Source organism: Salvia hispanica, chromosome 3, assembly GCF_029641045.1.
Source record: "Salvia hispanica isolate PSC_SH4W2 chromosome 3, Shi_PSC_v1, whole genome shotgun sequence".
Lineage (NCBI taxonomy): Eukaryota > Viridiplantae > Streptophyta > Magnoliopsida > Lamiales > Lamiaceae > Salvia > Salvia hispanica.
Genome location: NC_142694.1, coordinates 35,098,603 through 35,119,866, shown reverse-complemented (window position 1 = coordinate 35,119,866; position 21,264 = coordinate 35,098,603). Strand labels below are relative to the sequence as shown.

At 36.9% G+C, this 21,264-nt stretch overlaps 4 protein-coding genes across 6 annotated transcripts; 1 reads left to right on the top strand and 3 right to left on the bottom strand.

Moving 5' to 3' along the window:
* LOC125210709 (E3 ubiquitin ligase BIG BROTHER-related-like) lies at positions 1-3,276 on the bottom strand. The gene is made up of 7 exons (XM_048110286.2): positions 2,990-3,276; positions 2,419-2,728; positions 2,269-2,309; positions 1,807-1,848; positions 1,603-1,724; positions 957-1,065; positions 1-329 (listed from the first exon to the last, which is right to left on the bottom strand). Exons 1-7 carry the CDS (start codon positions 3,179-3,181, stop codon positions 282-284), a joined length of 864 nt encoding a protein of 287 aa, XP_047966243.1. The 5' UTR covers positions 3,182-3,276; the 3' UTR covers positions 1-281.
* A 4,558-nt stretch (positions 3,277-7,834) lies between these two features.
* Positions 7,835-12,092, top strand: LOC125215378 (tobamovirus multiplication protein 3-like). Its single transcript, XM_048116781.2, has 11 exons — positions 7,835-8,106; positions 9,127-9,217; positions 9,321-9,373; positions 9,455-9,547; positions 9,630-9,701; positions 9,977-10,049; positions 10,125-10,170; positions 10,384-10,447; positions 10,536-10,589; positions 11,627-11,704; positions 11,798-12,092. Exons 1-11 carry the CDS (start codon positions 7,933-7,935, stop codon positions 11,888-11,890), a joined length of 891 nt encoding a protein of 296 aa, XP_047972738.1. The 5' UTR covers positions 7,835-7,932; the 3' UTR covers positions 11,891-12,092.
* A 413-nt stretch (positions 12,093-12,505) lies between these two features.
* Positions 12,506-15,547, bottom strand: LOC125212712 (zinc knuckle (CCHC-type) family protein). Its single transcript, XM_048112948.2, has 5 exons — positions 15,184-15,547; positions 14,484-14,606; positions 13,905-14,001; positions 13,243-13,358; positions 12,506-12,766 (listed from the first exon to the last, which is right to left on the bottom strand). Exons 1-5 carry the CDS (start codon positions 15,499-15,501, stop codon positions 12,581-12,583), a joined length of 840 nt encoding a protein of 279 aa, XP_047968905.1. The 5' UTR covers positions 15,502-15,547; the 3' UTR covers positions 12,506-12,580.
* A 757-nt stretch (positions 15,548-16,304) lies between these two features.
* LOC125214915 (uncharacterized) lies at positions 16,305-21,085 on the bottom strand. 3 transcript variants are annotated; one of them, XM_048116138.2, is made up of 8 exons: positions 20,576-21,084; positions 19,645-19,744; positions 19,417-19,473; positions 19,098-19,215; positions 18,840-18,922; positions 17,523-17,578; positions 17,348-17,444; positions 16,305-16,791 (listed from the first exon to the last, which is right to left on the bottom strand). In XM_048116138.2, exons 1-8 carry the CDS (start codon positions 20,833-20,835, stop codon positions 16,735-16,737), a joined length of 828 nt encoding a protein of 275 aa, XP_047972095.1. In that variant the 5' UTR covers positions 20,836-21,084; the 3' UTR covers positions 16,305-16,734. The 3 variants fall into 3 exon arrangements, with proteins under 3 accessions (XP_047972095.1, XP_047972094.1, XP_047972097.1); XM_048116137.2 differs by having other exon boundaries at positions 17,523-17,584; positions 20,576-21,082; XM_048116140.2 differs by lacking the exon at positions 17,523-17,578 and having other exon boundaries at positions 20,576-21,085.
* Positions 21,086-21,264: the final 179 nt, after the last annotated feature.

Below are 21,264 nucleotides of genomic sequence, written 5' to 3'. Positions count from 1 at the left end.
TTGTTCATGAATGGAGGGAGAATTAAATAGCAAAACAGAGAATTCGAAATACATTTTGGATTAGGGAAAGAAACTAGGCCCCAAAAAGAGAATATAAATATAAAATCATGCACAAGAAAATGAAAGAACAATAATATAGCTGGATTTGCTCTTAGATTTAGTAATATAGCAAACGATGGAAAAGCTATCTTTTATTTGCTTCCATCTTTTTGCAGAATGCCCCCACTCTTCACCATCCTGGAGTTTAGTGCTCTCCCAAAACTCCATCATCATCGAGTCTGCTAGCTCATCTGAGAAGTTGGGACTTCGGCACTGCATACAGGACAGACCTACACAAACGACAGCATCATACACCAACGATCATTACCCCTCACAGTTCCAAACATCTGAATATAACTTTTCAAAGAGAGAGAGCATATTTAGATGCTAAATTTACTACTGCGATGTTGGTTTTCGACCTTTATAACTTCATGAATCAAGTACCCAAATAGATGGCACAGAATCCTCCTAATAGAGAAAAGGCTTGAAATTGGATAAAAGTTTCTGATTCTAAAGGACATGGACACGACTCATGTCATAGTATTACAAACAACAGAAGAGAGAATAAAGTAAGAATATGATGTTTGTTAGCTAAAAAATTAAATGAGTCAATTTAGGTGGGACACCCCAAAAAGGAATACGAGTCACTTTTAATGGGACGGGAGGAGTACCAGTGGCTGAGTGGCCATAATGATTGACGAGACAAAAAATATTACTACTACATTACATAACTTAGAGCATAAGTAATCAGAGTGTCCAGCCTCAGGTATATAACAAGGGAAAATAGAAATATTACGTATTTTATGTAACATATTTTTTTTATATGCTTTGCGGTTATACATATAAATATACGGGCATGCTTGGGGGTGTCAGCACCTTTCACCTAAATGCGTTATGGCATAACAACAAGAACATACCTTGTTTATCTTTAACCAACTGTTGATGCATTCTGAATGGTAGGAATGTTTACAAGAAAGGAGTATCAAGGTGTCGTCATCTTCAAAGTCCAGCCGACATATAACACAGCTGACAACCACCAATAAAACGTTGTCAGCATACCAGCATCATTGCTAGAGAAAAGGTGACATATTGATCTATGAAAACTAGATTTAAATACAGAAGCGCAGAACACAGTCATACGTAGGGTATTTTTAGGTCATAGTTAGTTTATTTTTAGGTCATGCTAACAAAGCATGACCTAAAATGATCTTAACATGACATAAACCCGAATTTTATAATATGACCTAGAACTGCTTAATTATGACCTTCCGTATTTTTGGTTAATTATTGACCATTAGATCATCTAATCCTAGGGCCAAGATTTGGGCTGCATTTCTTGATTTAAGCACATACTTGTTTTGATCACTCCCCTATATATATATATATATATATATATAGTATTACAACTAGACTTTCATTCAAGGTGGTAGATGGGAAGAAAAATTTAGGAAAGAATTACTAATATAGGGGCCATTCCGTTGAGCAATTAATCATTATGAGCAACATAGTGGTAAAAGGCAAACAGTTAAGTATATCTGAATAAAGCAAGTTTATGTTACTTACGAATCACTGATTCCTTCCTGGCTGCCTTGTGATTTGTAGTTAATTGATGGCAAGGAAGCGATTGTCTCTGCAGGAAGGCCCCTGCTTTCTGTTCCAACTACTTCACCGAGGGCAAGCAGCTCCTATAACACAAAGACAGCCATGATGTTCAAAATAAAGTATGATCCAAGAATAAATATAACATAAACTCGTAACCTAAGTTACCTCATATGATAGTTCATCAGGGTCAACTTCGTCCCATGCATCCTAAGGATCGGTAGCAGTATTAGGCATGGCACAAGCAAATTTAAGCATATTCATTTGCAGTTCTAAACTTCTAATAGAATAACAATGCAAATGGTCAGATGTAAGCACAGATATAAAATGGATGAGAGACTGCATCAAGCTGTGATAGCTGTCAAAAGTAGCTAACTGCACGAAGGATTCTAAGTATGCAAACCTAGCTTTCTACTCCCTGTATACATGAGAATCTCTCTTAATTTGAATACAACTTATCCTCTTCTCAGATGTCTCTATACTTCAAATCTCAACACAAACAAAGAAGGCTTCAACTCAATTTTCGTCAGCATATCATAAAGTAATAATTTCCCTTTCCCAGGCCAGCTGGCCTACAACTACAACTCTACAACCATCGAAAGAACACACAACAAGAATATCAGATCATACCTGAGAATTTCCATCATGATCCTCTTCATCGGAATCTTCACCTTTGCCAAACAATCAATATTCAAAGAGTTCTATCTATGTCAGTAATCTCAGTTCTAATACATAATCCAACGAAATAACAACCAGAAAGCAATTAACTTGGACTCTCACTTTCATTTATCCCAGCCAGGCCCAACAATCTAGCTGCCATCTCGCGTTCTTCAGCATCTTGCAATGCTCTCGCATACGCTTCGTCATCAGGAAATGCAGACGGATCCAGTTCAACATCTTGGCCATCCTCATCATCGTCTTCTCCTTCAGCACTAGCATCCTCATCAAATACACGCACTTCACCATCGCCCACCTCAACATCCGACTCATCATAATCCTCCTCGTCAAAATCATCGTAACTCTCCGTTTCCCAACTATCAGAATCACTCCCACCACCGCCTCCCATTCTCAACATCATATAAGCTCTTTCCTGTGTCAAGCAGAATCAAAACTTCAACTAATTTCCAAAATTAATCACCGAATCACCGAAATTGAGAAGAAAACAACACAACAAGGTGAAGAACAACTATAGCACCAATCTGGAAAGAAAAACCCTAATTGCGATTTTCATAAACCCTAATTAGACGAAAATAGAAATCGGCAAAGTTGAAAAGAAAACAAGTTCCCTATACAGAATAAAGCTACCATAACGCAGAAAAAAGGCACCGGAAACGGAATTAAAAGGAAAAACCTGTTCCTGGAGAGTGCGAGCAAGTGCTCGATCCGCGTCGACTTGACTGAGGTCGGTGAAGGGGGTTCTCTGGGGTCGATTTCCGGCGACGTCGCCGGAGATAGGGTTGGCATTGTCGATGCTAGGATTGCAGTGATCGTTGGGGTTTTCCTGGTTGCCGGAATCAGCCTTGTCATTGGTGTTGTTCTCCATCACGATTCGCCCAAAAATTCAAAGAAGAATTATTGAGCAAGAAAAGCAGTGTGATTTTGAATGAGAGAGTGATGCTTCAAATTCCTTTTTAAATGAGTGGAAATATTTTGATTCGCTTTATTAAATTAGATATGAATATGTGATTGAATCTAAATATTTTACTCCACTAAATTAGATAAAATGAATCTTGTTAGCTTGTTTGTTTCATAAATACTCCATCCAAAATAAAGGGAAAACTTATGATATATAAATATAATATTATATTTTAACTAAAATATTAATATGTAAAAATAAGATTGATACTACTTTTTAATTATATTTCGAGTCAGGTTAATTTAAAACAGATATTTAATAATATCATGACGACATTTGGAATTAATGCATTTTCTGCCTTTTGAATTTAATTGAGACGATAGCTCATTCGCTTGTTTTCACTTGTATTGAGTATATAACTTAATTCAACTTAAAATACAATCTGAGGCGTTTGGTTTGAATAATAAAATATAGTACTCCACTAAAATAGTTTAAGTTTATTAATGGTTTGATGTGAGAGCAATATTATTAGTTAATACAGTACATTTTATCATCACAAAATTGAATTGATTATTTAATCACTTACTATAGTCTATCATACAATTTTTTTAAATAACCCATGCAAAAGTAATAAATGATTTTGATTGCCCTTAATTAATTATATTTTGCATGATTATAAAATAAAATTTCGATATTATTAGCATTTAATTTAGTACACATAATAATCAATCAATCAAATATAAAATTAAATAATTGAACGTTAGACTATTTTGGTATTATTTCAATCTTATCAATCTTGTCCACGGATGACGGATCCAATACGATCTTGTGTCAAACATATGATTTTTTTTTATCATTTAGCAAGATTCAAAATTATACTTTTATGATTTTTAAAAATAAAATTGATAAAGTATGAAAATAAAAAAAGAAAAATAATAGAAAAAACTTTAGTAAATAATGAAACCTACGTAATAATAATAATATTAATAATAATAATAATAATAATAATAATAATAATAATAATTAACAAAAAAATATTTAACTTAACTAACTAATTTTAATAGATACAGTAGATCAAAATAACAATATAAAGAGGGTGGTTATCAATCTAAAATCCCCCATTTTCTCCTATTGGGGATTTTTTCAGTCAATTTGGAAGGCCCAAAATTATAGTACTCCACTACTATCAAATCTAACACTTTTATACTTTTATATGTTTTCTTAAAAATAAAATTGATAAAGTATGAAAATAGAAAAAAAAAAATAGAAAATATAGTAAATAGTGAAACCTAGTACATTGTAATAGTAATATATATACGAAAATATATTTAACAATATGAAGAGACAGAGGGTTATCAATCTAAAATACCTCATCTTCTCCTATTGGAGAATTTTCAGTCAATTTGGTAGGCCCAAAATTATACTACTATCAAATCTAAAACCTTTCGATCACATCACCCAAAATCGAAATGTTTAACTTTTAGAAAAAAAAAAAAAAAAAATACAAGATGTTTAGACTATTAAGTATGTCAAGTGAAAGAGATGAAATATAGTTGAATATAGTACTCCACATATAGAGAAAAATATAACTAGAGTATAATGAACATATAAAAGCTAATCGAATGTTACAAATGTATTCAATAGTCGGTCATATCACAATTGAATTTGCCAATTTTCTTATTCATAACTTCCATTATTCCAATCGGTTTTGACGTCATACTCTAATCAGACAATGCGCCGATTCACGACTGCACCAATCCAAATTTAAAGCATTGCTCTAAATATTTATAGCATATAATGTGTTAAAGGTTATCCAGTTTGATTTGGACAACACGTCAATTCACGACCAGCACTCTAATCCTATTTTTAAAACATTATTCTAAATATATATGATATCAAGTAGCCACTTCTATTCCATAGTAATAGAATTATTTTGTTATTTTGGTACGTTTCATATAATAGAGTCATTTCTCTTATTAGTAAAGTCAACACATTTTTATATGCCTACTTTATCCCTTTTTACTTTTTTCTCTGTTCTTCTTCCTACCTTTTTCATTTTCCACTTTATTCTCTTTTTACTTAACCCACCTAAGAGCATCCGTAGCGGTAAGTTGTCCGTCTGTGCCAGCAGCACGGCTTACCACTGTCCGCCGCTGCAAGTCGTCCGTCCGTGCCAGCGGCAGGGCGGTGCTCTTAAATAAGAGCACGGCCGTGCCGCTGAGCAGGCTTACATGGCGGGCTGCGATTGGCCAACGGCATAGCTGTTGGCAATTTTGTTTTTTTTTTTTTTTAAATCGAAATTAATTAAAATAATCGTCTTTAAATAAAAAATATATTTTCCACTTCCCAATAAATTAGTATCCGTTTTCTACACACTTTTAATTTATTTTTTTTCAATTCTTTTTCCCAAAATTCACATTTTCATCTATAAATACCCTCACTTCAACATAAAAAAATTCCCATCACACTACACAATTCTCATCTATTCTCTCATCTAAATTTTCACCACACTACACAATGTCCGACTCCGGCGATCACCCCTTCGATTTTGATTATGTATTTTCTAGGATTTTAGTTATGTATTTTTATTTTTTAGGATTTTAATTATGTAAGTTTTATTTTTTAGGATTTAATTATGTATTTTTTATATTTTAATATATTTTTATATTGTAGAAATGTATTTATTAATTGAAGTATTTAAATTGAATAATAGAATGGTGGGACCCTTGAGCTTGTCCTTACGGAAGAGCATGGATGTGGGTGTTGTGCTCTTACCTAAGAGCATCCACAATAGCGGCTAGCCGATCCGCGCCGCTAGCCGAACTATTGTAATCAGCCAGCGCCGAATCGGCGAAAAATTCGGCGTGGGCTAGCCGATTTGAGGGCGCTGGCTGCCATTGTGGCGTGCCGATCGGCCAGCGCCTATTTTCGTTTTTTTTTTTAAAATTTTTTTTAACCTATATATACGCGATTTTAGTTTCATTTTCATTTGCACCACTTGTTTTAACGAGTTTTCTCTCTCTCTAAATTTCTGTACAAGAGCAACATCGAGCGATGAGTAATGCGGGCTATATGACGACTACTTCGCTCCGGACCTGCGGTTTCCAGCAACCATGTTCAGGCGGCGTTTTAGAATGCGCAGGGAGTTGTTTATGCGTATCGTTGACGCTTTGGAGCGTCGATATCTTTATTTTCGCTTCAGGAACGATGCGGCTGGCAGACCCGGCCACACCCCTATCCAAAAGTGCACGACGACAATCAGGCAGTTGGCCTACGGAGGCGCGGCAGACATGTGGGATGAGTACCTCCACATCGGTGAGACGACTTCTCTGGAATGTCTGAAGTTTTTCTGTCAGGGCGTGATTCAAATTTTCGGTGAGCAGTACCTTCGAAGCCCTACCCCCCAAGATTGTCAGAATCTGATTCAGATGCACGGAGAGCAGCATGGGTTTCCTGAGATGTTAGGCAGCATAGATTGTATGCATCGGGAGTGAAAGAACTGTCCAACTGCCTGGAAAGGGGCCTACACGACCGGTTACAAGGGAAAGAATCCCACGATGATCCTCGAGGCCGTAGCTAATTACCGGCTGTGGATTTGGCATGCGTATTTTGGGGTAGCCGGGTCGATCAACGACCTCAACGTCCTCAACTTGTCGCCCCTCTTCAACGAGAAGTGTCAGGGCATCGGTCCAGCCGTCTCATTTGTGGCCAACGACAACCGGCATGATATAATGTACGCCTGCATTATCATGCACAACATGATCGTCGAAGACGAAGGCGTACAACTGACTAGTTGGGCCAATGACGATGAAGCCGGTCCAAGCTACGGAACGGCCACCCCTAGCGTACGACGTGGGGTACCTCACGATGAAGTCGGCCGCCTCCAGGAATATGCCGACATGCGCCAAGTGGATGCTTATATTCAACTCCAAAAGGATATAATTGAAGAGTTGTGGGCACGGAAGACTGCACGACGATATTTTTTTTTCTTTATTATGTAATTTATTTTTTTAAATGAATGTACCTTTTTTTAATGCAATTAATGAATTTTCCCGTATATGTCTCGTATATTTAATTCCGTAATTTAATCGTAAATTTAATTCCGTAAATGTAGTTGTTTTGAATTATTTTTATTGCGGATGACCTATTTGAGTAAATGCTGACGTGACAGGTGGATTTTTAGTGCTGCTGACGTGGCAGAGAGAGAGAGTGGCTTGCCTATGACTGACCTATTCTTATTGTGGATGCTTTAAGGACAGAGAGTAAAAGTGGGTCCGAACCCACTTTTTTTTCTTAATAAAAGCACGGATGGGGATGCTCTAACACAATTTTTCTTAATCTCTCTGCCTAAAAAAACTCCTCCATTACTATAGAAGGAGGGAGTATGAACTTACCATAATTAAAGTGTACTCCTATATTGTAACTTTCAATGATTTATAATTACGCCAAGAAAGAAGGTTAATTAAATAGACACAAAAAAAAAGAAAAGAGTATTTGAATAATTTAGCGGGTGAAAAGGCGGGGAACCCGTGAAGCTCTCAGGTGATGGCCTTCTCCCAAAACTCCACGTGGCCACTCTCTCCGGAGAGCGTCTCCGCCACGCGCCGCGTCACATGCCAATCTCTGCTCCAATTCAGTTTCTACTTCTTCTTCTCCTTCTCCTCTCTCTCGTGGAATTCTCCCACCACCATTTCTGATCGATTGCGATCTCCTCTTCCATGTCCGACAATCAACCGCTGGCGGATATGCTGAGCCGATCCACGGCGCCGCTCGCTCTTCTCCTCAAGGACGCCGTCAACTGGTGGGACACCGTCAACAAGTCCGTCGTCTGGCAGGATCGGATTTTCCACCTCCTCGCCGCGCTCTATGGATTCGTCACCGCTGTTGCTCTTGTACGCATTTGAATTCCGCTTTTGTTTTTTTTCGCCTTTTGAATTTCTCTTTCAGTTCACATAGATTTTGAGATTTTGATTCGAGACTTTGCTCATTCTTCGTTGTAGTTGATCTCACTTTGATTTTTTTTTCGAATTTTGTAAATTGAATCTCGTATTCTACTTCCGCAGCTTGTGAATTGTTGTTTTTCCCCGCATTTTGAATTTCTCGATCAGTACAGATAGATTCTGAGATTGTGATTCTTCTACGCCTCTCTTCATTTTCTTCCAAATTTGAATTCCGCATTTTATTTTTTTTGCGTTTTGAATTTCTCGATCAGTTCATATAGATTTTAACATTATGATTCCAAAACTTTGCTCATTCTGTAGTGGATCTTACTTTATTTGTTTCGAATTTGTAAACTGAACTTCGTAATCTACTCCCGCAGCCTTTGAATGTTTGTTGATCCTGCATTTTGATTTTCTCGATCAGTGCATATAGATTCTGAGATTATGATTGGCAAATTTGCTGATTCTAGATTACTTAATGTCACTTTGATTTGTTTCGAATTTTGCTTTGATTATGGAGCAACAATTTGTAAATTGACCGTAATTTACTGCCGCAGCTTGTGAATTGTTATTTTTTGTTTATTTCCGCATTTTGAATTTGCCGATCAGCATCCATAATTCCGAGATGATTTTTCGTTTTAGTTTAATGCTACTTTGATTTGTTTCGAATTCAGTATCTTGATCGTAATTTATTGCCGTAGCTTGAGAATTGTTGTTTTCGTTTTTTCAGCATTTCGAATTTCTCGATCAGTACCAAATTTGCACACTCTTCATTTTGGTTATTGTTACTTTCATTTGTTTAAAACTTTGTAAATTGAACGTAATTTACTGCCACAGCTTATGAGGTAGTTTATAGTAGTATGTTTTATACACATGTATTTCACGTTTTATACTTATACTCTTCTCCTGAGAAGTGGAGTAACTGAGAAGTAAACTGTGAAAAATTGATTGGAAATGATTAATTCGTTGTAGGTACAATTGGTAAGGATACAATTGAGAGTACCGGAGTATGGTTGGACAACTCAGAAAGTATTCCATTTCCTCAACTTCTTGGTTAATGCAGGTTTGCATGCATCTCCCATGTTTATAATTTACTGATGTTAGAAAAAATATTTGGAGATTCTTATTAAGAAAAATGACCTTTTTTAAAAATTTTGTTTATGCAGTGCGATGCTTAGTGTTTATATTCCGTAGGGACATTCAAGATTTAGAGCCGGAGGTACTAACTATAACTCGTGTTAGTGCTGGTTTGGATAGTTTTAACAAATTCTTCCCTGACACCGTGTTGCATGCGGAGTAGATTTTCCAACATGTAATGCTTGGCCTGCCAAGTCTCGCCTTCTTCACTACATATGCACTATTAGTGTTGTTCTGGGCAGAGATTTATTATCAGGTCCAGTTTCGATTCTATTAATCTTCAGTTTGCTTGCTATGAGTTTTAGGGGCTACTTATTTGCTTCATACAACATTGACAGGCTCGTGCTGTATCAACTGATTGGCTGGGCCCCACTTTTTACACAATCAATGGTGTGGTGTATGCCATTCAGGTGCATATCATTTCTCTGTGTGTAACTATAAAATTGACATAATAGAACTATGTTGGGATATGTCGCGCATTTCTTTGTAGAGGAATCGTTGTATTCTTCTAATTTACGGATATCCTAAATTGGCGCTTATTGCTTCTTGTATAATCCAGTGGAAATATATGGACAGATGTTTTTTGGAAGCAATAAGATATAATTAACATCAGAAAGAGTATGCTTTTCTGTAGATATCTCTGAGAGCAAATCGTATTATCGATTTTTGTCCTAACTTTGTGCAGATAATTTTATGGGTAGTCCAGTGGTGGAAGCCCATACATGCAACTGTCGTTCTGTCAAGAATGTTCTTTGCAGGTTGGCATTTTTAATTGATGTTGTGTATATACTTACTGGTGATAATTTCCAATTTGATATTGACTCACTCGGCAGGTGTTTCTTTATTTGCGGCCTTGGGATTTATTCTCTATGGTGGAAGGTAACCAAATTTCACGATTGATGCTCACGTGAACATTCTGTGATTATGCTTTCTTTCACCAGCTCTTATGTTAGTTAAACTAGCTTGTTGGTAATATTCATGAAATACTTAAAAATGTGTCCTTAAACTCTACGCACATTTCTTGATATTAAGAGTGTTGTATAGGTGCAGCTTTGCCGCTTTTGCCCTACCTCTGATGTCTTGATTGTGCAGGCTGTTCTTGATGTTACAACGATTCCCCGTAGAATCAAAAGGGCGACGCAAGAAACTACAGGAGGTGAGCTCTTATTAACATTTATAGTTATATTGTTCAAGTGATTGTCTGTTTATTTTAACTTTCCTCTTTCCATTTGATGTTCATTCAGGTTGGCTACATGACCACGATATGCTTTTCGTGTTTTCTCATTCGATGTATTATGGTAAGTTTCGTTTATCTATGAGTTTAGCTCTCAAATGTGTAGATTATATGGTAAATAGGTTGGACTTCTTGGTTGTCGAGAAATCACATAATTTTATTGATCAGTTAATCATGAAAATGTTGATAACTGTGTCAATTATTCAAGAACCAATCTGAGAATATTCGATTGCAACGTACATTCTTCTTCCTTCATTTCGAATATATGGTGTCTTAAACCTTAATAGATGAATTTATGCTCCAACTTTATTAACTAAATAGTATGTTAGTTGAGAGTTGATTGCAATCTTATAATGCTCCCTATGTAAAAGCTATTCATGTACTTCAACAAGTTGAAGCGTTGCACGAATTCCTATCAAATAATTATATCTAAGAAAGTTCAAAAGACACAATGGAACCGCCCAACTTCACTCAGATTAGGGGAAACCACAAGAACATGGTCCGTGTAGTTTTAGTCATGTACTAGCTGTTTAGATTCCGGGTAGAGATCAATGTGTTTGTAATGTGACTTGAGAGGGATTTATATTACATTGCATTTGATATACTTCCCAATTAGGTATACAGTCAAGAACTTTATTTTTCTGCCACTACTTTATCATAAGTACTAATAATGATAGTAATATATTCTGCACAAGGTTAGTAGCGACAAATCACATAGTTGTTCGTTCATCCTTGTACAACGTATGGAATGGACTATCCACATGCAGTTTTGTGTATGTGGTTTTTAGGTATGAACTTGAATTCTTTATGATTCGCACTTGTATATCTTCAGAAACCTACACTGAGTATTCTTGAGTTCACATGCTTTATGTTTCAGTGTCTTAATGCCATTCCTTTCGTTATCATTGTACTTTCGATTTGCTTGTTTTCGCGATGTGCCTCTAATACAACTCCAAGGCTACCGTACCTGTATACTTACCTACAAGCATATACATGTTCTATCATATATCTTGTGGCGTATATAATTCACTTTTTACTCGTTTTTTTCTAATTTTTACCCGTCATCTGACCATGGCTTAACCTCCGGGCTGCATCCTACAGATGTGCTTTAATGCGTTGCAGACAGCTGCAGATCTAGATGTTGTGGATCACCCTGTGTTGAATTTCATATATTATTTCGTAAGCTTCCTGATAAACTGAAGATTCCAACGCACCATTTCATCAATGTTGTGTAAGGTATTTTTGAATGTGATCAATTCACTGTGTTTGCAGCTGGTGGAGATCTTGCCTTCAGCACTCATCCTGTTTATACTGAGGAAGCTTCCCCCGAGACGCGGGATCACACAATATCATCCAATCCGGTAACGGCTTTTATGTTGTTGCTTTGGAATTGAAGACTTAGCGATTCGAGGGAGCGTTGCATTTTTCACTTTTATAGTACTAATTTATAGTACTAGTACATTTTGAACAACAACTAACCAAATCTGTCTCTTAAATGCCATTCACATCATTAATTTAAATTAAATTCATCTTTCCTCACGAAGGAGGGAGATTGCCCATTTCACTATTTAGTTTTTTTGGTTTGAAATGTGATTGTCTGATTCTTGAATTAAAGATCAGATAAGTATGTAATCATGTGATTGTCTGGTGATTGGAGTCCACAAATATGTTGAAATTGACCATTTTTAGTGCAAATTAAAATTTGCTTATAATTAAACCAAACGTCTCAAAATAAGGCATATTGACATGTCTTGCACTATCGCATATGTTTTGCTTAAGTAATCTAAAGTTAAAGAAGGTATGCTACATTTAACACTCTTAATAAAATCTTGGAACAGTTTATATAAACTGCTCCATAAACTATTCCTTTTTTCAAAATGAAGATGCTATTAAGTTTTCACGATGTAAAAGGCTGAATCATGAATGCACCAAACAAAAACTTCTAGAATGCATAGGAAAAGCAGTAGACAGACGAGGAAATGGTAACAAGTAACAACACGTTTATATAAAAATAATGATCAAATGTTTTGGAGTTACATAAGTAATTTGAAATGATCAAGCCTGTTTAGAGAGGGCTCTAGCAGCTGCCCTCTCCAATGCTCTCAATCTGTTAGCTTCCATGCGCGCCTTTTGCTCTTCCGTCATTACATATGTATTGGAGTTACTGGGGTTCACTTCCACTGTCTGGTTCGGCACCTCTTCCGCTCTAGACGTATCAGCAACAACAGGCTGAGAAGGTTCCTGCACGTACCAAAGGATTTCCAGTTTAATCTGAACCAGGGAAAGTATACAAAAAGGACAATTCGTTTCTATTATCGTATTACTCTTTCCGTCCACAAAATAAAATTTTGGACCGTCTACCAAAATTTGTATTGATCTATCTATTTATGGTAAGTTTATTTTTTTCCCTTTCTTCTGTGATGAGCTATTAGTACCAATCCTACAGTTTTTCTCCGTGGGCAGAGGAGAAAAGGGGCTCGGTGTGTACACGAGAGAAGCAAGGGAGGAGGTCAGCTTCCCTCCAAATAGCTACTTAAGCTGGTGTACACGAGCAGATAATGGAAGCCGGTGTACAGAGATGATATATGAATACAGATTGATGGACATCAAAATGCTACTAAGAAAGGCCCATCTTCACTCATGCCAGCTGGAGCAGACTCATGAATGGACTGACTGCTAATCTTATTGCATCAAATGAAACAAAAAAACAAACTCACTTGAGTGGCTTCCTCCCAGATGCTTTGAGGCATGTCTTCTTGAAAATCATTATCATCTTTGGTTTGCATATTGTTATTCTCCTGGGTATCGCGTGGCATGTCGAGGACACTTGTATCTGACAAAACAAAACACAGAAAATATCAGTCAGGCAACCGAAGGCTCAATGGGAAGGGAATGCGTGCTTACAATTGCTAATGTCGAGAAAATAAGATAATGTAGGTACAAGGAAAAATGGCTTTCAAATCTGATTGATCTAAGGAAGAGATGTGGGCGGACTTGAAGTGAGTAGCAAGGAAAGGGAACTGTGAACTTTATCAAATGCTTACTTAAAAAAAGAGTACATTGAATGTGAGCATTGTCTTTTCGTTATGGAGTAAAGGCAGATGAACGCAAAAAGAACAAGTAGAAAGTGAAAACAAAAGACAGAGAACTGAAATTAAAACTTAAAAGAAAAACAGTCCTCTGAGGAAGCCAAAAAATCCTCAAAAGAGGCCTACGGTTGATACCATCCTAAACAGCATATCATGATGGATCTTCCCATTGATATCACTTTCTGTTGTAATATTTCCACGGTATGTCGGTTAGTTAATTTGTATAAGTACACAACTGCACATATCAGCAAAGTAAAGCATTCTATAGCTAGGCAACCAAAATAGACTACCTTGTTCATCAACTGAGTCTTGCTGAACTTGATCCTCCTGCAGCTTCGTAGGGTCTACTCCATTCGAAACTTTGTCACGTAGATCTCTAAGACACACCTACTCTCAGAATTTAAAGAAGACAGTGTTAAGAAGCAAACCCTCAAAATGATGCAATATTTTGCCTACTACCACAGTTCTAAGGCTTTCTTAATCATAATCGGATAACGATTACGAGACAGTAATTTCAGTTCAAATATTTAAACTAGACAATCATCATCCTAATTCAAATACTCAAAGCCAGATATAAACAAAGTTGGTCTTGCTCTAGCACATCTGCTAATACAAGAGAAGAATATGGTTACAAATAAAACTCACATTTTGAATATATAGAATCAAATATGGTCACACAATTACACAAACTCAAATCAAAACAAACAAACTCATATTTTTCTAATGTGTTGCATATCTACATGTTGCAAGCCGATCAAGGATATAAATAAAATGGCATGCTATACTACATAAAAACAATCCACCTACAGAGCAAATCTCCAATGAACAGATAGCTATTTGAATCAAGCACAAAAGCTGAGAGTTCTTGCCTTGACACGCTTTGAACTGCCCACTCGTTCCACCTTATCTAAGAACTGTTCGAAGTTATAATAGGGAAGTAATCGTGAGTGCCAGTCAGCATACATCCGAAGTAGGTGTCGCAGATCATCAACCTGTAATCAGGAGAGATATAGATTCATAAGATGCTTGATTTTCTGACACAAAGAAATTGTATAGAAGAAAACAAAGCATTAGTTTTTTCATTTGCTTCGCCAATGGCACGAAGGAACCAACAATACAGGTAAAATTGTAGTAGTATCATAAAACAAGCTTCCTTATTTACACACACATACACACACTATTGGGGATGAGTTTACTCAGAATATGCTAGACAGTTTGCTTATCTATTAACCATAATCCTAACTAAAGTAGCTTTGTTTTTGGAGACTGGAATTTGAATTCCAATGAATGTATCCATTAATTTTTATTTTTAATCCTAAAAATACATAAGATTAAGAAAACGCCTCAAATCCTTCAATCAAAGAAACCCAAATCAATCCAAGAGTAATACATAGGATTCCTTAAACCGATAGCACACTGAATTTGAATTCTAATGAATAGATCCATTCAAATCAAAGAAACCCTAACAATAAGGATTAAGAAAACGCCTCAAATCCTTCAATCCAAGAGTAATCTAAGATTCCTTAAACCAATAGAAGGCATAATTAGGGCTGATTTAAGGGGATTTACCTCGTGGCCGCGGCCGCGGCATTTGAGAGCGGGCGGGAAGTAGCGGAGGATGTGGCCAACGCCGGCGTCGGAGAGTAGCAGATCGGGAGTAAGCTTGGGCCTGGATTTTCTCGGTGCCTTTTGCTTGGGCTTCTGTGGAGCGAGAGGCGGCCTGGACGCGGACTTTGAGCTCGGATCGAGGTTTGAACGTTGATTGTCGTTGTTGTTTGTTGTTTCGGAGGTGTTGGGATCGGAGGGACAGTCGCGAGACCAGTGGCCGGGACGGCCACACTTGTAGCAGCCGGTTGGGGCTGCGCCGCCGCTATTAACGCCGTTCATTCTTCGTCGGTGGTGCTAGGAGATAATGGGAAGAGTCGGAGCCATTATATTAAGAAATTCTTGTTTTGGCGGGAGATTTTGGAAACCATTACTTTTATTTAATTTTTATTTAATTTACTATTGTTCTATTTTACACGCACATTACCATATTTGACTAAACGATCATCGACGAGGTCGAATACGTCGTCATACCACCAATTTAAGAATCGGTGGCTTGGGTCATAACAATTGAACCAAAACGAGTTCGACCATAGAAATGGTGGTTCTGGTTTATGAACCAAAATCCATTTTCAATGTTGGTACAAAATGTATGTTTTAGGATGATTATTGTCGATTTTTAATTATTTTCCGTAAATTTTTTTTTTTTTTCCTAATCTTCTATTTTTTTCAATTTTAGGCCAAAATTTGTGATTAACTGTCTATTATAATTCCAATAATTTTAAAACCGAAACCGAATCGAACCGATGTGTATGGTAAAGATAGTTGTGGTTTGAAAATTGAAACCATCAATCTGTTAATGGGCTGAACCGGCAGTTCGGGCTTAACCATTAAGGTGTTTATCAATTTACTTTTCAATTTTCAATTTTTGTTATTTTGTTGATATTTTATTTAGAATTTGCAAAATTATTTTTATTTGAGTTGACTAATATCATTAGGGGCTTGTTTGATAGACTATCCATAGATAATGACTAGAAGTATGAGTTGACTAATATCATTATTTTTATTTTTATCATGTTTATTGCTTGTTAAGTATAGTACTCCGTAGTAGTTATTTCTAAGTGGTAAAATGTTGGAACAAAATCACCTCCGAAATCAGATTAACCATTTTTATTGGGAATAAAATACAACATCAGTATCACCATGATTAGAGGGTGGCTATTTAGGTGAAATAATTCAGCAAATTTGATAAGATCCATACTAGTTTCTGTTTTCGTGTACATTTTTACACACACAAGAGGCTACAGCAGCTTATCTCCGAAAACATGGCCCTGTCTCCTCTCATGCTTCCAAAACAACGCTCAACGCTTTGCGACCATCTGCATTTGCATCTGCTGCACCGTGAACAATCCAAACGTTCTCCGGGCCTCTTTCAACAAGGCACGACATGCTATTCCTCTGGGGAGGCATACACTAAGCTGGAAAACCTGCCAGCTTCTTGCACCTTTACAGCAAAATCTCCGTACTTACAAGGACCCAGCTGGTGTGACCCGAGTTATGAATGTTCATCAGCAATCAGCATCCTGGCTCCTGCTTCAGAGGTATTGAACTTGAAGCACCAAATGTCATGTGCTGGAGACATGAAACACAGAGAGAGAGAGTTGAATAACAGTCACTGCTCATTGCAATGAAATACAATAAGAATAAGGGGGTGTTCGGTTGGCAAGACTAAATCTCATGATTAAATATGTATCATGTTTGGTTCATAAGATTGACCCCCACAACTTAATCCTAGATGGATAGTCTCATGATAATTAGTCATAGCCTCCCCCCTCCAACTAAAATAATCCCACAACTTAATCCTAGATGGATAGTCTCATGATAATTAGTCATGACAACCGAACGCCACCTAATAGTATAAATTAATACTACTATTGTTTCTGGTTGAGGCTGAGATAATGCTATGAGGTTCTTGTCTTTGATGGTTTTTCTTTTGAAGGAAAAAATTAGTAGGTAAAGTAGCAGATGTTTCATTGCATAAATAAGGGGAATCATGTTACACGAAAACACGGGGACAAGATCTATAGATAAGCCCAAAATGAGTACGTACTGACACTATTTCACTGTACTCTTATCAGATGATTTATTGCCATTAATGATAATCCTGAAGGAAGACAGCAGGACATACCTGAGATGAATGCGGAAAAATACTACAAACAAGTTCCTCATTTACAAGAACGGGAAGTGGTGGCATCTGACTCATAATCCCAGGCATGTTTTTTATGCTGCAGGAATAAGAGGGTGAAAACTATACTCTCTCGAAAAAGTAAGTGGCACTTAAGGGCCCAATAAGAATGACATACTCGTTCAAAACTGTGGTTAAATTGTTCCTTGTACGAAAAAAGAGATTAATATTTTCCTGCAACTGGTAAATGGATGTCAAGATCAGGAGAGTCTAACCACAAGTAAAGGATTTATTAAGGAAATAGATCACCATAAAGCATATTAAATGCACATAAATCCACCACCTATCAATACTTCATACACAAGACACAAAATGCCAGCCATAACTTTCTATATAATAGTGTTTGATTGGTACTGAATTTAATAACAACAAACAACCAAATCACATAACACTTATAGAGCATCTCATAGTGCGAAGACACAACCCAAGATCGTTGTCAATTTTACACCAACAAACATAAAAAGATACAAATCATGAACTTCTATTGCTGGTGAATCTTAAAAGATAAAAAGGCTTTAACAGTGAATCTGATTTTTCATAACATGATTGAGGAGTTATGCGTACTGTTAAAGCTGCTAAAAGTTGATGGTGTAAAGCAACTTTCATATTTGCAGATTTTCTTTATGAAAGTCCTTAGGTAGAGGGTTCACTACCTGACTTATAGTTGGAGCGTTTAGTTGGTTAAGACCAAGCACCGGTTCCCTACTCAACTCTGTCTCTAAAACTCCCATTCCTAGGAGTAGTCCTCATACTCTCCAAATTTTAGAATTTAGTTGAAACCAACATTATTTTGGACTTCTGGATGAATTACTTCAACGTGAACATGAAAGTTTAACAGTGATAAATCTCATTGGTATTTCTCATGCAGCTCCTTGTACATAATTTTTTTATTGATAAATGACCAGAAACTTAAAGGCCGCGTCGCGGTGGACTCGAACCTAAGACCTTTGTTCTCAACATTAACCACTCAACCACTAGGCCAACACACACAGCTCCTTATACATGCTTAATTTTATATGAAGGACGTCTGGTTATGAAATATGTTATTTCAACTACTATTGGCACTTAATACATTCTATCATTCCTCCAACCGACCACAACATCCGTTATCGTCAAATCCCTTGCTAGCTTTTATATTATCCTTAAATTCCTTGGTTCACATGCTTCATATGAAAATTTGGAAGTTTTTCTCCACTTCTCCTCCTCCCATAACTATAAAGAGTGGGGGGAGGGGGAGCATACTTAGAAGAGGGTCAAAAGAAGGCACTCACCAAACTGTTCTAGATTTGGTTGCGAAATGTGAAAAATATCTCATTCACATAAAATAGTAAAATACTTCAATTGTATTTATATACATCAGCATACATTCCATAAATCAAATTTATGAGGGATTAAATAGCCAAATTCCTTTAGGGTTTGAAGGTTCTACCATTACCTTGAGAGTTGAAAGATTTGTAGATATTTGACCAAAAGCATGGTTATTTTCTTCCAACAGATGCCTGACTCCGTAACTAAGTACTGAAACATATGCAAATTTGTTCAATACACAGTTTAGGGTCGTATGCAAAAGTGATACACAATTAGTGCATACTAGTAAAATAGCAAGATGTAAGAGAAATTAGAATCATAAAGTTGTGCCAAGTAAGAATAAATTTGAGCCGTAGATTAACAGAAATCTGGGCGAAAAACGGACCTCCTGAAAATATGTATTCACTCTGATTATGATGGTTTGAAGACAAAGAATATGCAGGCAGGTTCAATGGCGGAGCTGAAGAGACTTTATTCTTTAGAGATGCTTCCATTAGTTTATCCTGAGAAACAAGGGCAACCTTCAAAAAACTTGTTTTTCACATTAAGAGCAAGCTTCTAATAATAGAGTTTACAAGTTCAAAATTTGAAAATTTTGGGAACTTTAATAGGTAAATGATAAAAGAAACGAAATTATACACTTACAAGAAGATGAGCAAGGTAAAGAAAATATCTAGGGGCTCCACCAAAAAGATAGAGTTTACCTTTCCTTCCTTCATTTTCTTCCCAAAGCTCAGGTCCTGCTGTTTCCTTCGCTTTCTCTAAAAAACAGCAGCATTGATTAGACAACTATAGGAAAAGAAGTTGGAGCGTTCTATATCAGACACGAGAAAAGAACACAGCTATTCAACAGTGATAACAATAAAACTATAACATTGTTTAGTTACACACAACAATCAGTTGTGATCTTCATCTCCACAAAGAAAACTTACCATCATCCATCTACACCGAAGAGCGACATCACGTACAGTTTTGTCCTGAAGGGAAGCAGCTATCTTAATATACTGCAGAATATGGGGTTCATGCGCATACCTACAGATTGAAAGTATAATGAACCAGATGATATCAGAGTCAATCTTAAACACTTAAAGAAAGAAAACCTTAAACATGAGAACTGCCATAATCAACACAAACTACATGCAACAGTAGTATGTGCAGCAGGTAAACTTTGGGTTTTAATAGAGTATTATGTTAAGTAACCGGCGTCAAACTTCATCATGTGAATTGGAAAACAGAGTGCAAACGCTACACCTCTGCAATAGGCTAATAGCAGCATGACTGCTCATGCATTACATCATCTCTATTCATGTGAGTATATCAGTTTTCCATTAGGAAAGTATACCCCTTTGACGTAACTAATACAAGTAGAATTTAAGATACATTTTGTTTCAATTTTGAAGCAAGTAATATTAGCTGATCCACAATACAAATCTCTATAAATTACCACTGTAGTACTATACTAGTCATAACAAGGTGCACGTCAAACATAATTCAGAATAACCCAAAACACAAATACTATTCATATCCAGCTTCGAAACGAACAAAATGCAGTTCAGTATCATACATCAGTAGCTCATTATCTGTCGAATAAAGAAACCCACACAGATAGATCACATATACTTTTTGACACACAAAACCAACCACGTCTAGATTCTAATCCACTTCCACCAATTTCTAACCGCCCCAAGCATTTGGCATCTACATTCTGCCCTAGCCATGAAAATCACTGCAAATTGGGGATAAATACTACTATTACAACACAATTCTGAATTCAATCAATTAGGTAGAAAAATAGTGAAAACGATCAGTTGCAACCAACAAACATACTCCTTGATCAATCAAAATCGAGAAGGAACTACCTACTTGGCCAGACCTTCCTCCAACTTATACTGTTCCTCCACAGACCACTCCACTGCCAGCCCCGTGTCGTGCTTCAGCCCCGGCACAGAGTCCAGCAGAAGCGGCGACGACGACGAGGAGGAAGGGCCCGCCGCGGAGCCGAAATACTGCACCACCCCCAAATTCAAGCTCCCCCCGTAGTAATTGGGCACGGGAATCAGGTCGTGCCCTCCGGAGGCGCCGCTGCTCGTCCCTCCGCCGCCGGGGTTGAACTCACCCGCCATGTGCTTGCGAATTTGCCTCGGCTGAGAATCATAAAAGGTTGCAGCTCCAAATGGATTTTACGGTGGTTGCGCTTCGGAGCTCCTTGAAATTGGTCGCATTACTAACCGCCACAGCTTGGATTCCGACTCGAATCGCAATCGAAAGCATGAAACCGCCAAAACCTCAGCTCCAGTCGAGTTTTTGTGAATCTCTGTGAGAGAAGAGAGAAGAGAGAAGAGAGAGAGAGCTCTTTTTTTTCTTTTTCTCTAATAATTCTATGAATAAATATTATAAATAATTTATGTAGTGCTGTTGTTATTATTGACTTTGAAAATAAATAGTTTATTCACATGGATATATATAAGCCTGGAATGGTGGGATGAATGGATATTTCATCATACATATAGTGAGATTGGAGTTTGGACTATATAAACTAAAATATACATTTG

Excerpts from the sequence above, each read along its gene's own strand:
- LOC125210709 (XM_048110286.2), bottom strand. The coding sequence starts at position 3,181 with ATGGAGAACAACACCAATGACAAGGCTGATTCCGGCAACCAGGAAAAC. Across the intron at positions 2,310-2,418 it reads CCTGGCTGGGATAAATGAAA|GTGAAGATTCCGATGAAGAG; the intron begins GTGAGAGTCCAA and ends TGTTTGGCAAAG. Across the intron at positions 1,725-1,806 it reads CTGATGAACTATCATATGAG|GAGCTGCTTGCCCTCGGTGA; the intron begins GTAACTTAGGTT and ends TTTGTGTTATAG.
- LOC125215378 (XM_048116781.2), top strand. The coding sequence starts at position 7,933 with ATGTCCGACAATCAACCGCTGGCGGATATGCTGAGCCGATCCACGGCG. Across the intron at positions 9,218-9,320 it reads CAACTTCTTGGTTAATGCAG|TGCGATGCTTAGTGTTTATA; the intron begins GTTTGCATGCAT and ends TTGTTTATGCAG. Across the intron at positions 10,448-10,535 it reads GACGCAAGAAACTACAGGAG|GTTGGCTACATGACCACGAT; the intron begins GTGAGCTCTTAT and ends ATGTTCATTCAG.
- LOC125212712 (XM_048112948.2), bottom strand. The coding sequence starts at position 15,501 with ATGAACGGCGTTAATAGCGGCGGCGCAGCCCCAACCGGCTGCTACAAG. Across the intron at positions 14,607-15,183 it reads GCCGCGGCCGCGGCCACGAG|GTTGATGATCTGCGACACCT; the intron begins GTAAATCCCCTT and ends TCCTGATTACAG. Across the intron at positions 14,002-14,483 it reads GCAGTTCAAAGCGTGTCAAG|GTGTGTCTTAGAGATCTACG; the intron begins GCAAGAACTCTC and ends TTCTGAGAGTAG.
- LOC125214915 (XM_048116137.2), bottom strand. The coding sequence starts at position 20,835 with ATGGCGGGTGAGTTCAACCCCGGCGGCGGAGGGACGAGCAGCGGCGCC. Across the intron at positions 19,745-20,575 it reads TTGGAGGAAGGTCTGGCCAA|GTATGCGCATGAACCCCATA; the intron begins GTAGGTAGTTCC and ends TTCAATCTGTAG. Across the intron at positions 19,474-19,644 it reads TTCGGTGTAGATGGATGATG|AGAAAGCGAAGGAAACAGCA; the intron begins GTAAGTTTTCTT and ends GCTGTTTTTTAG.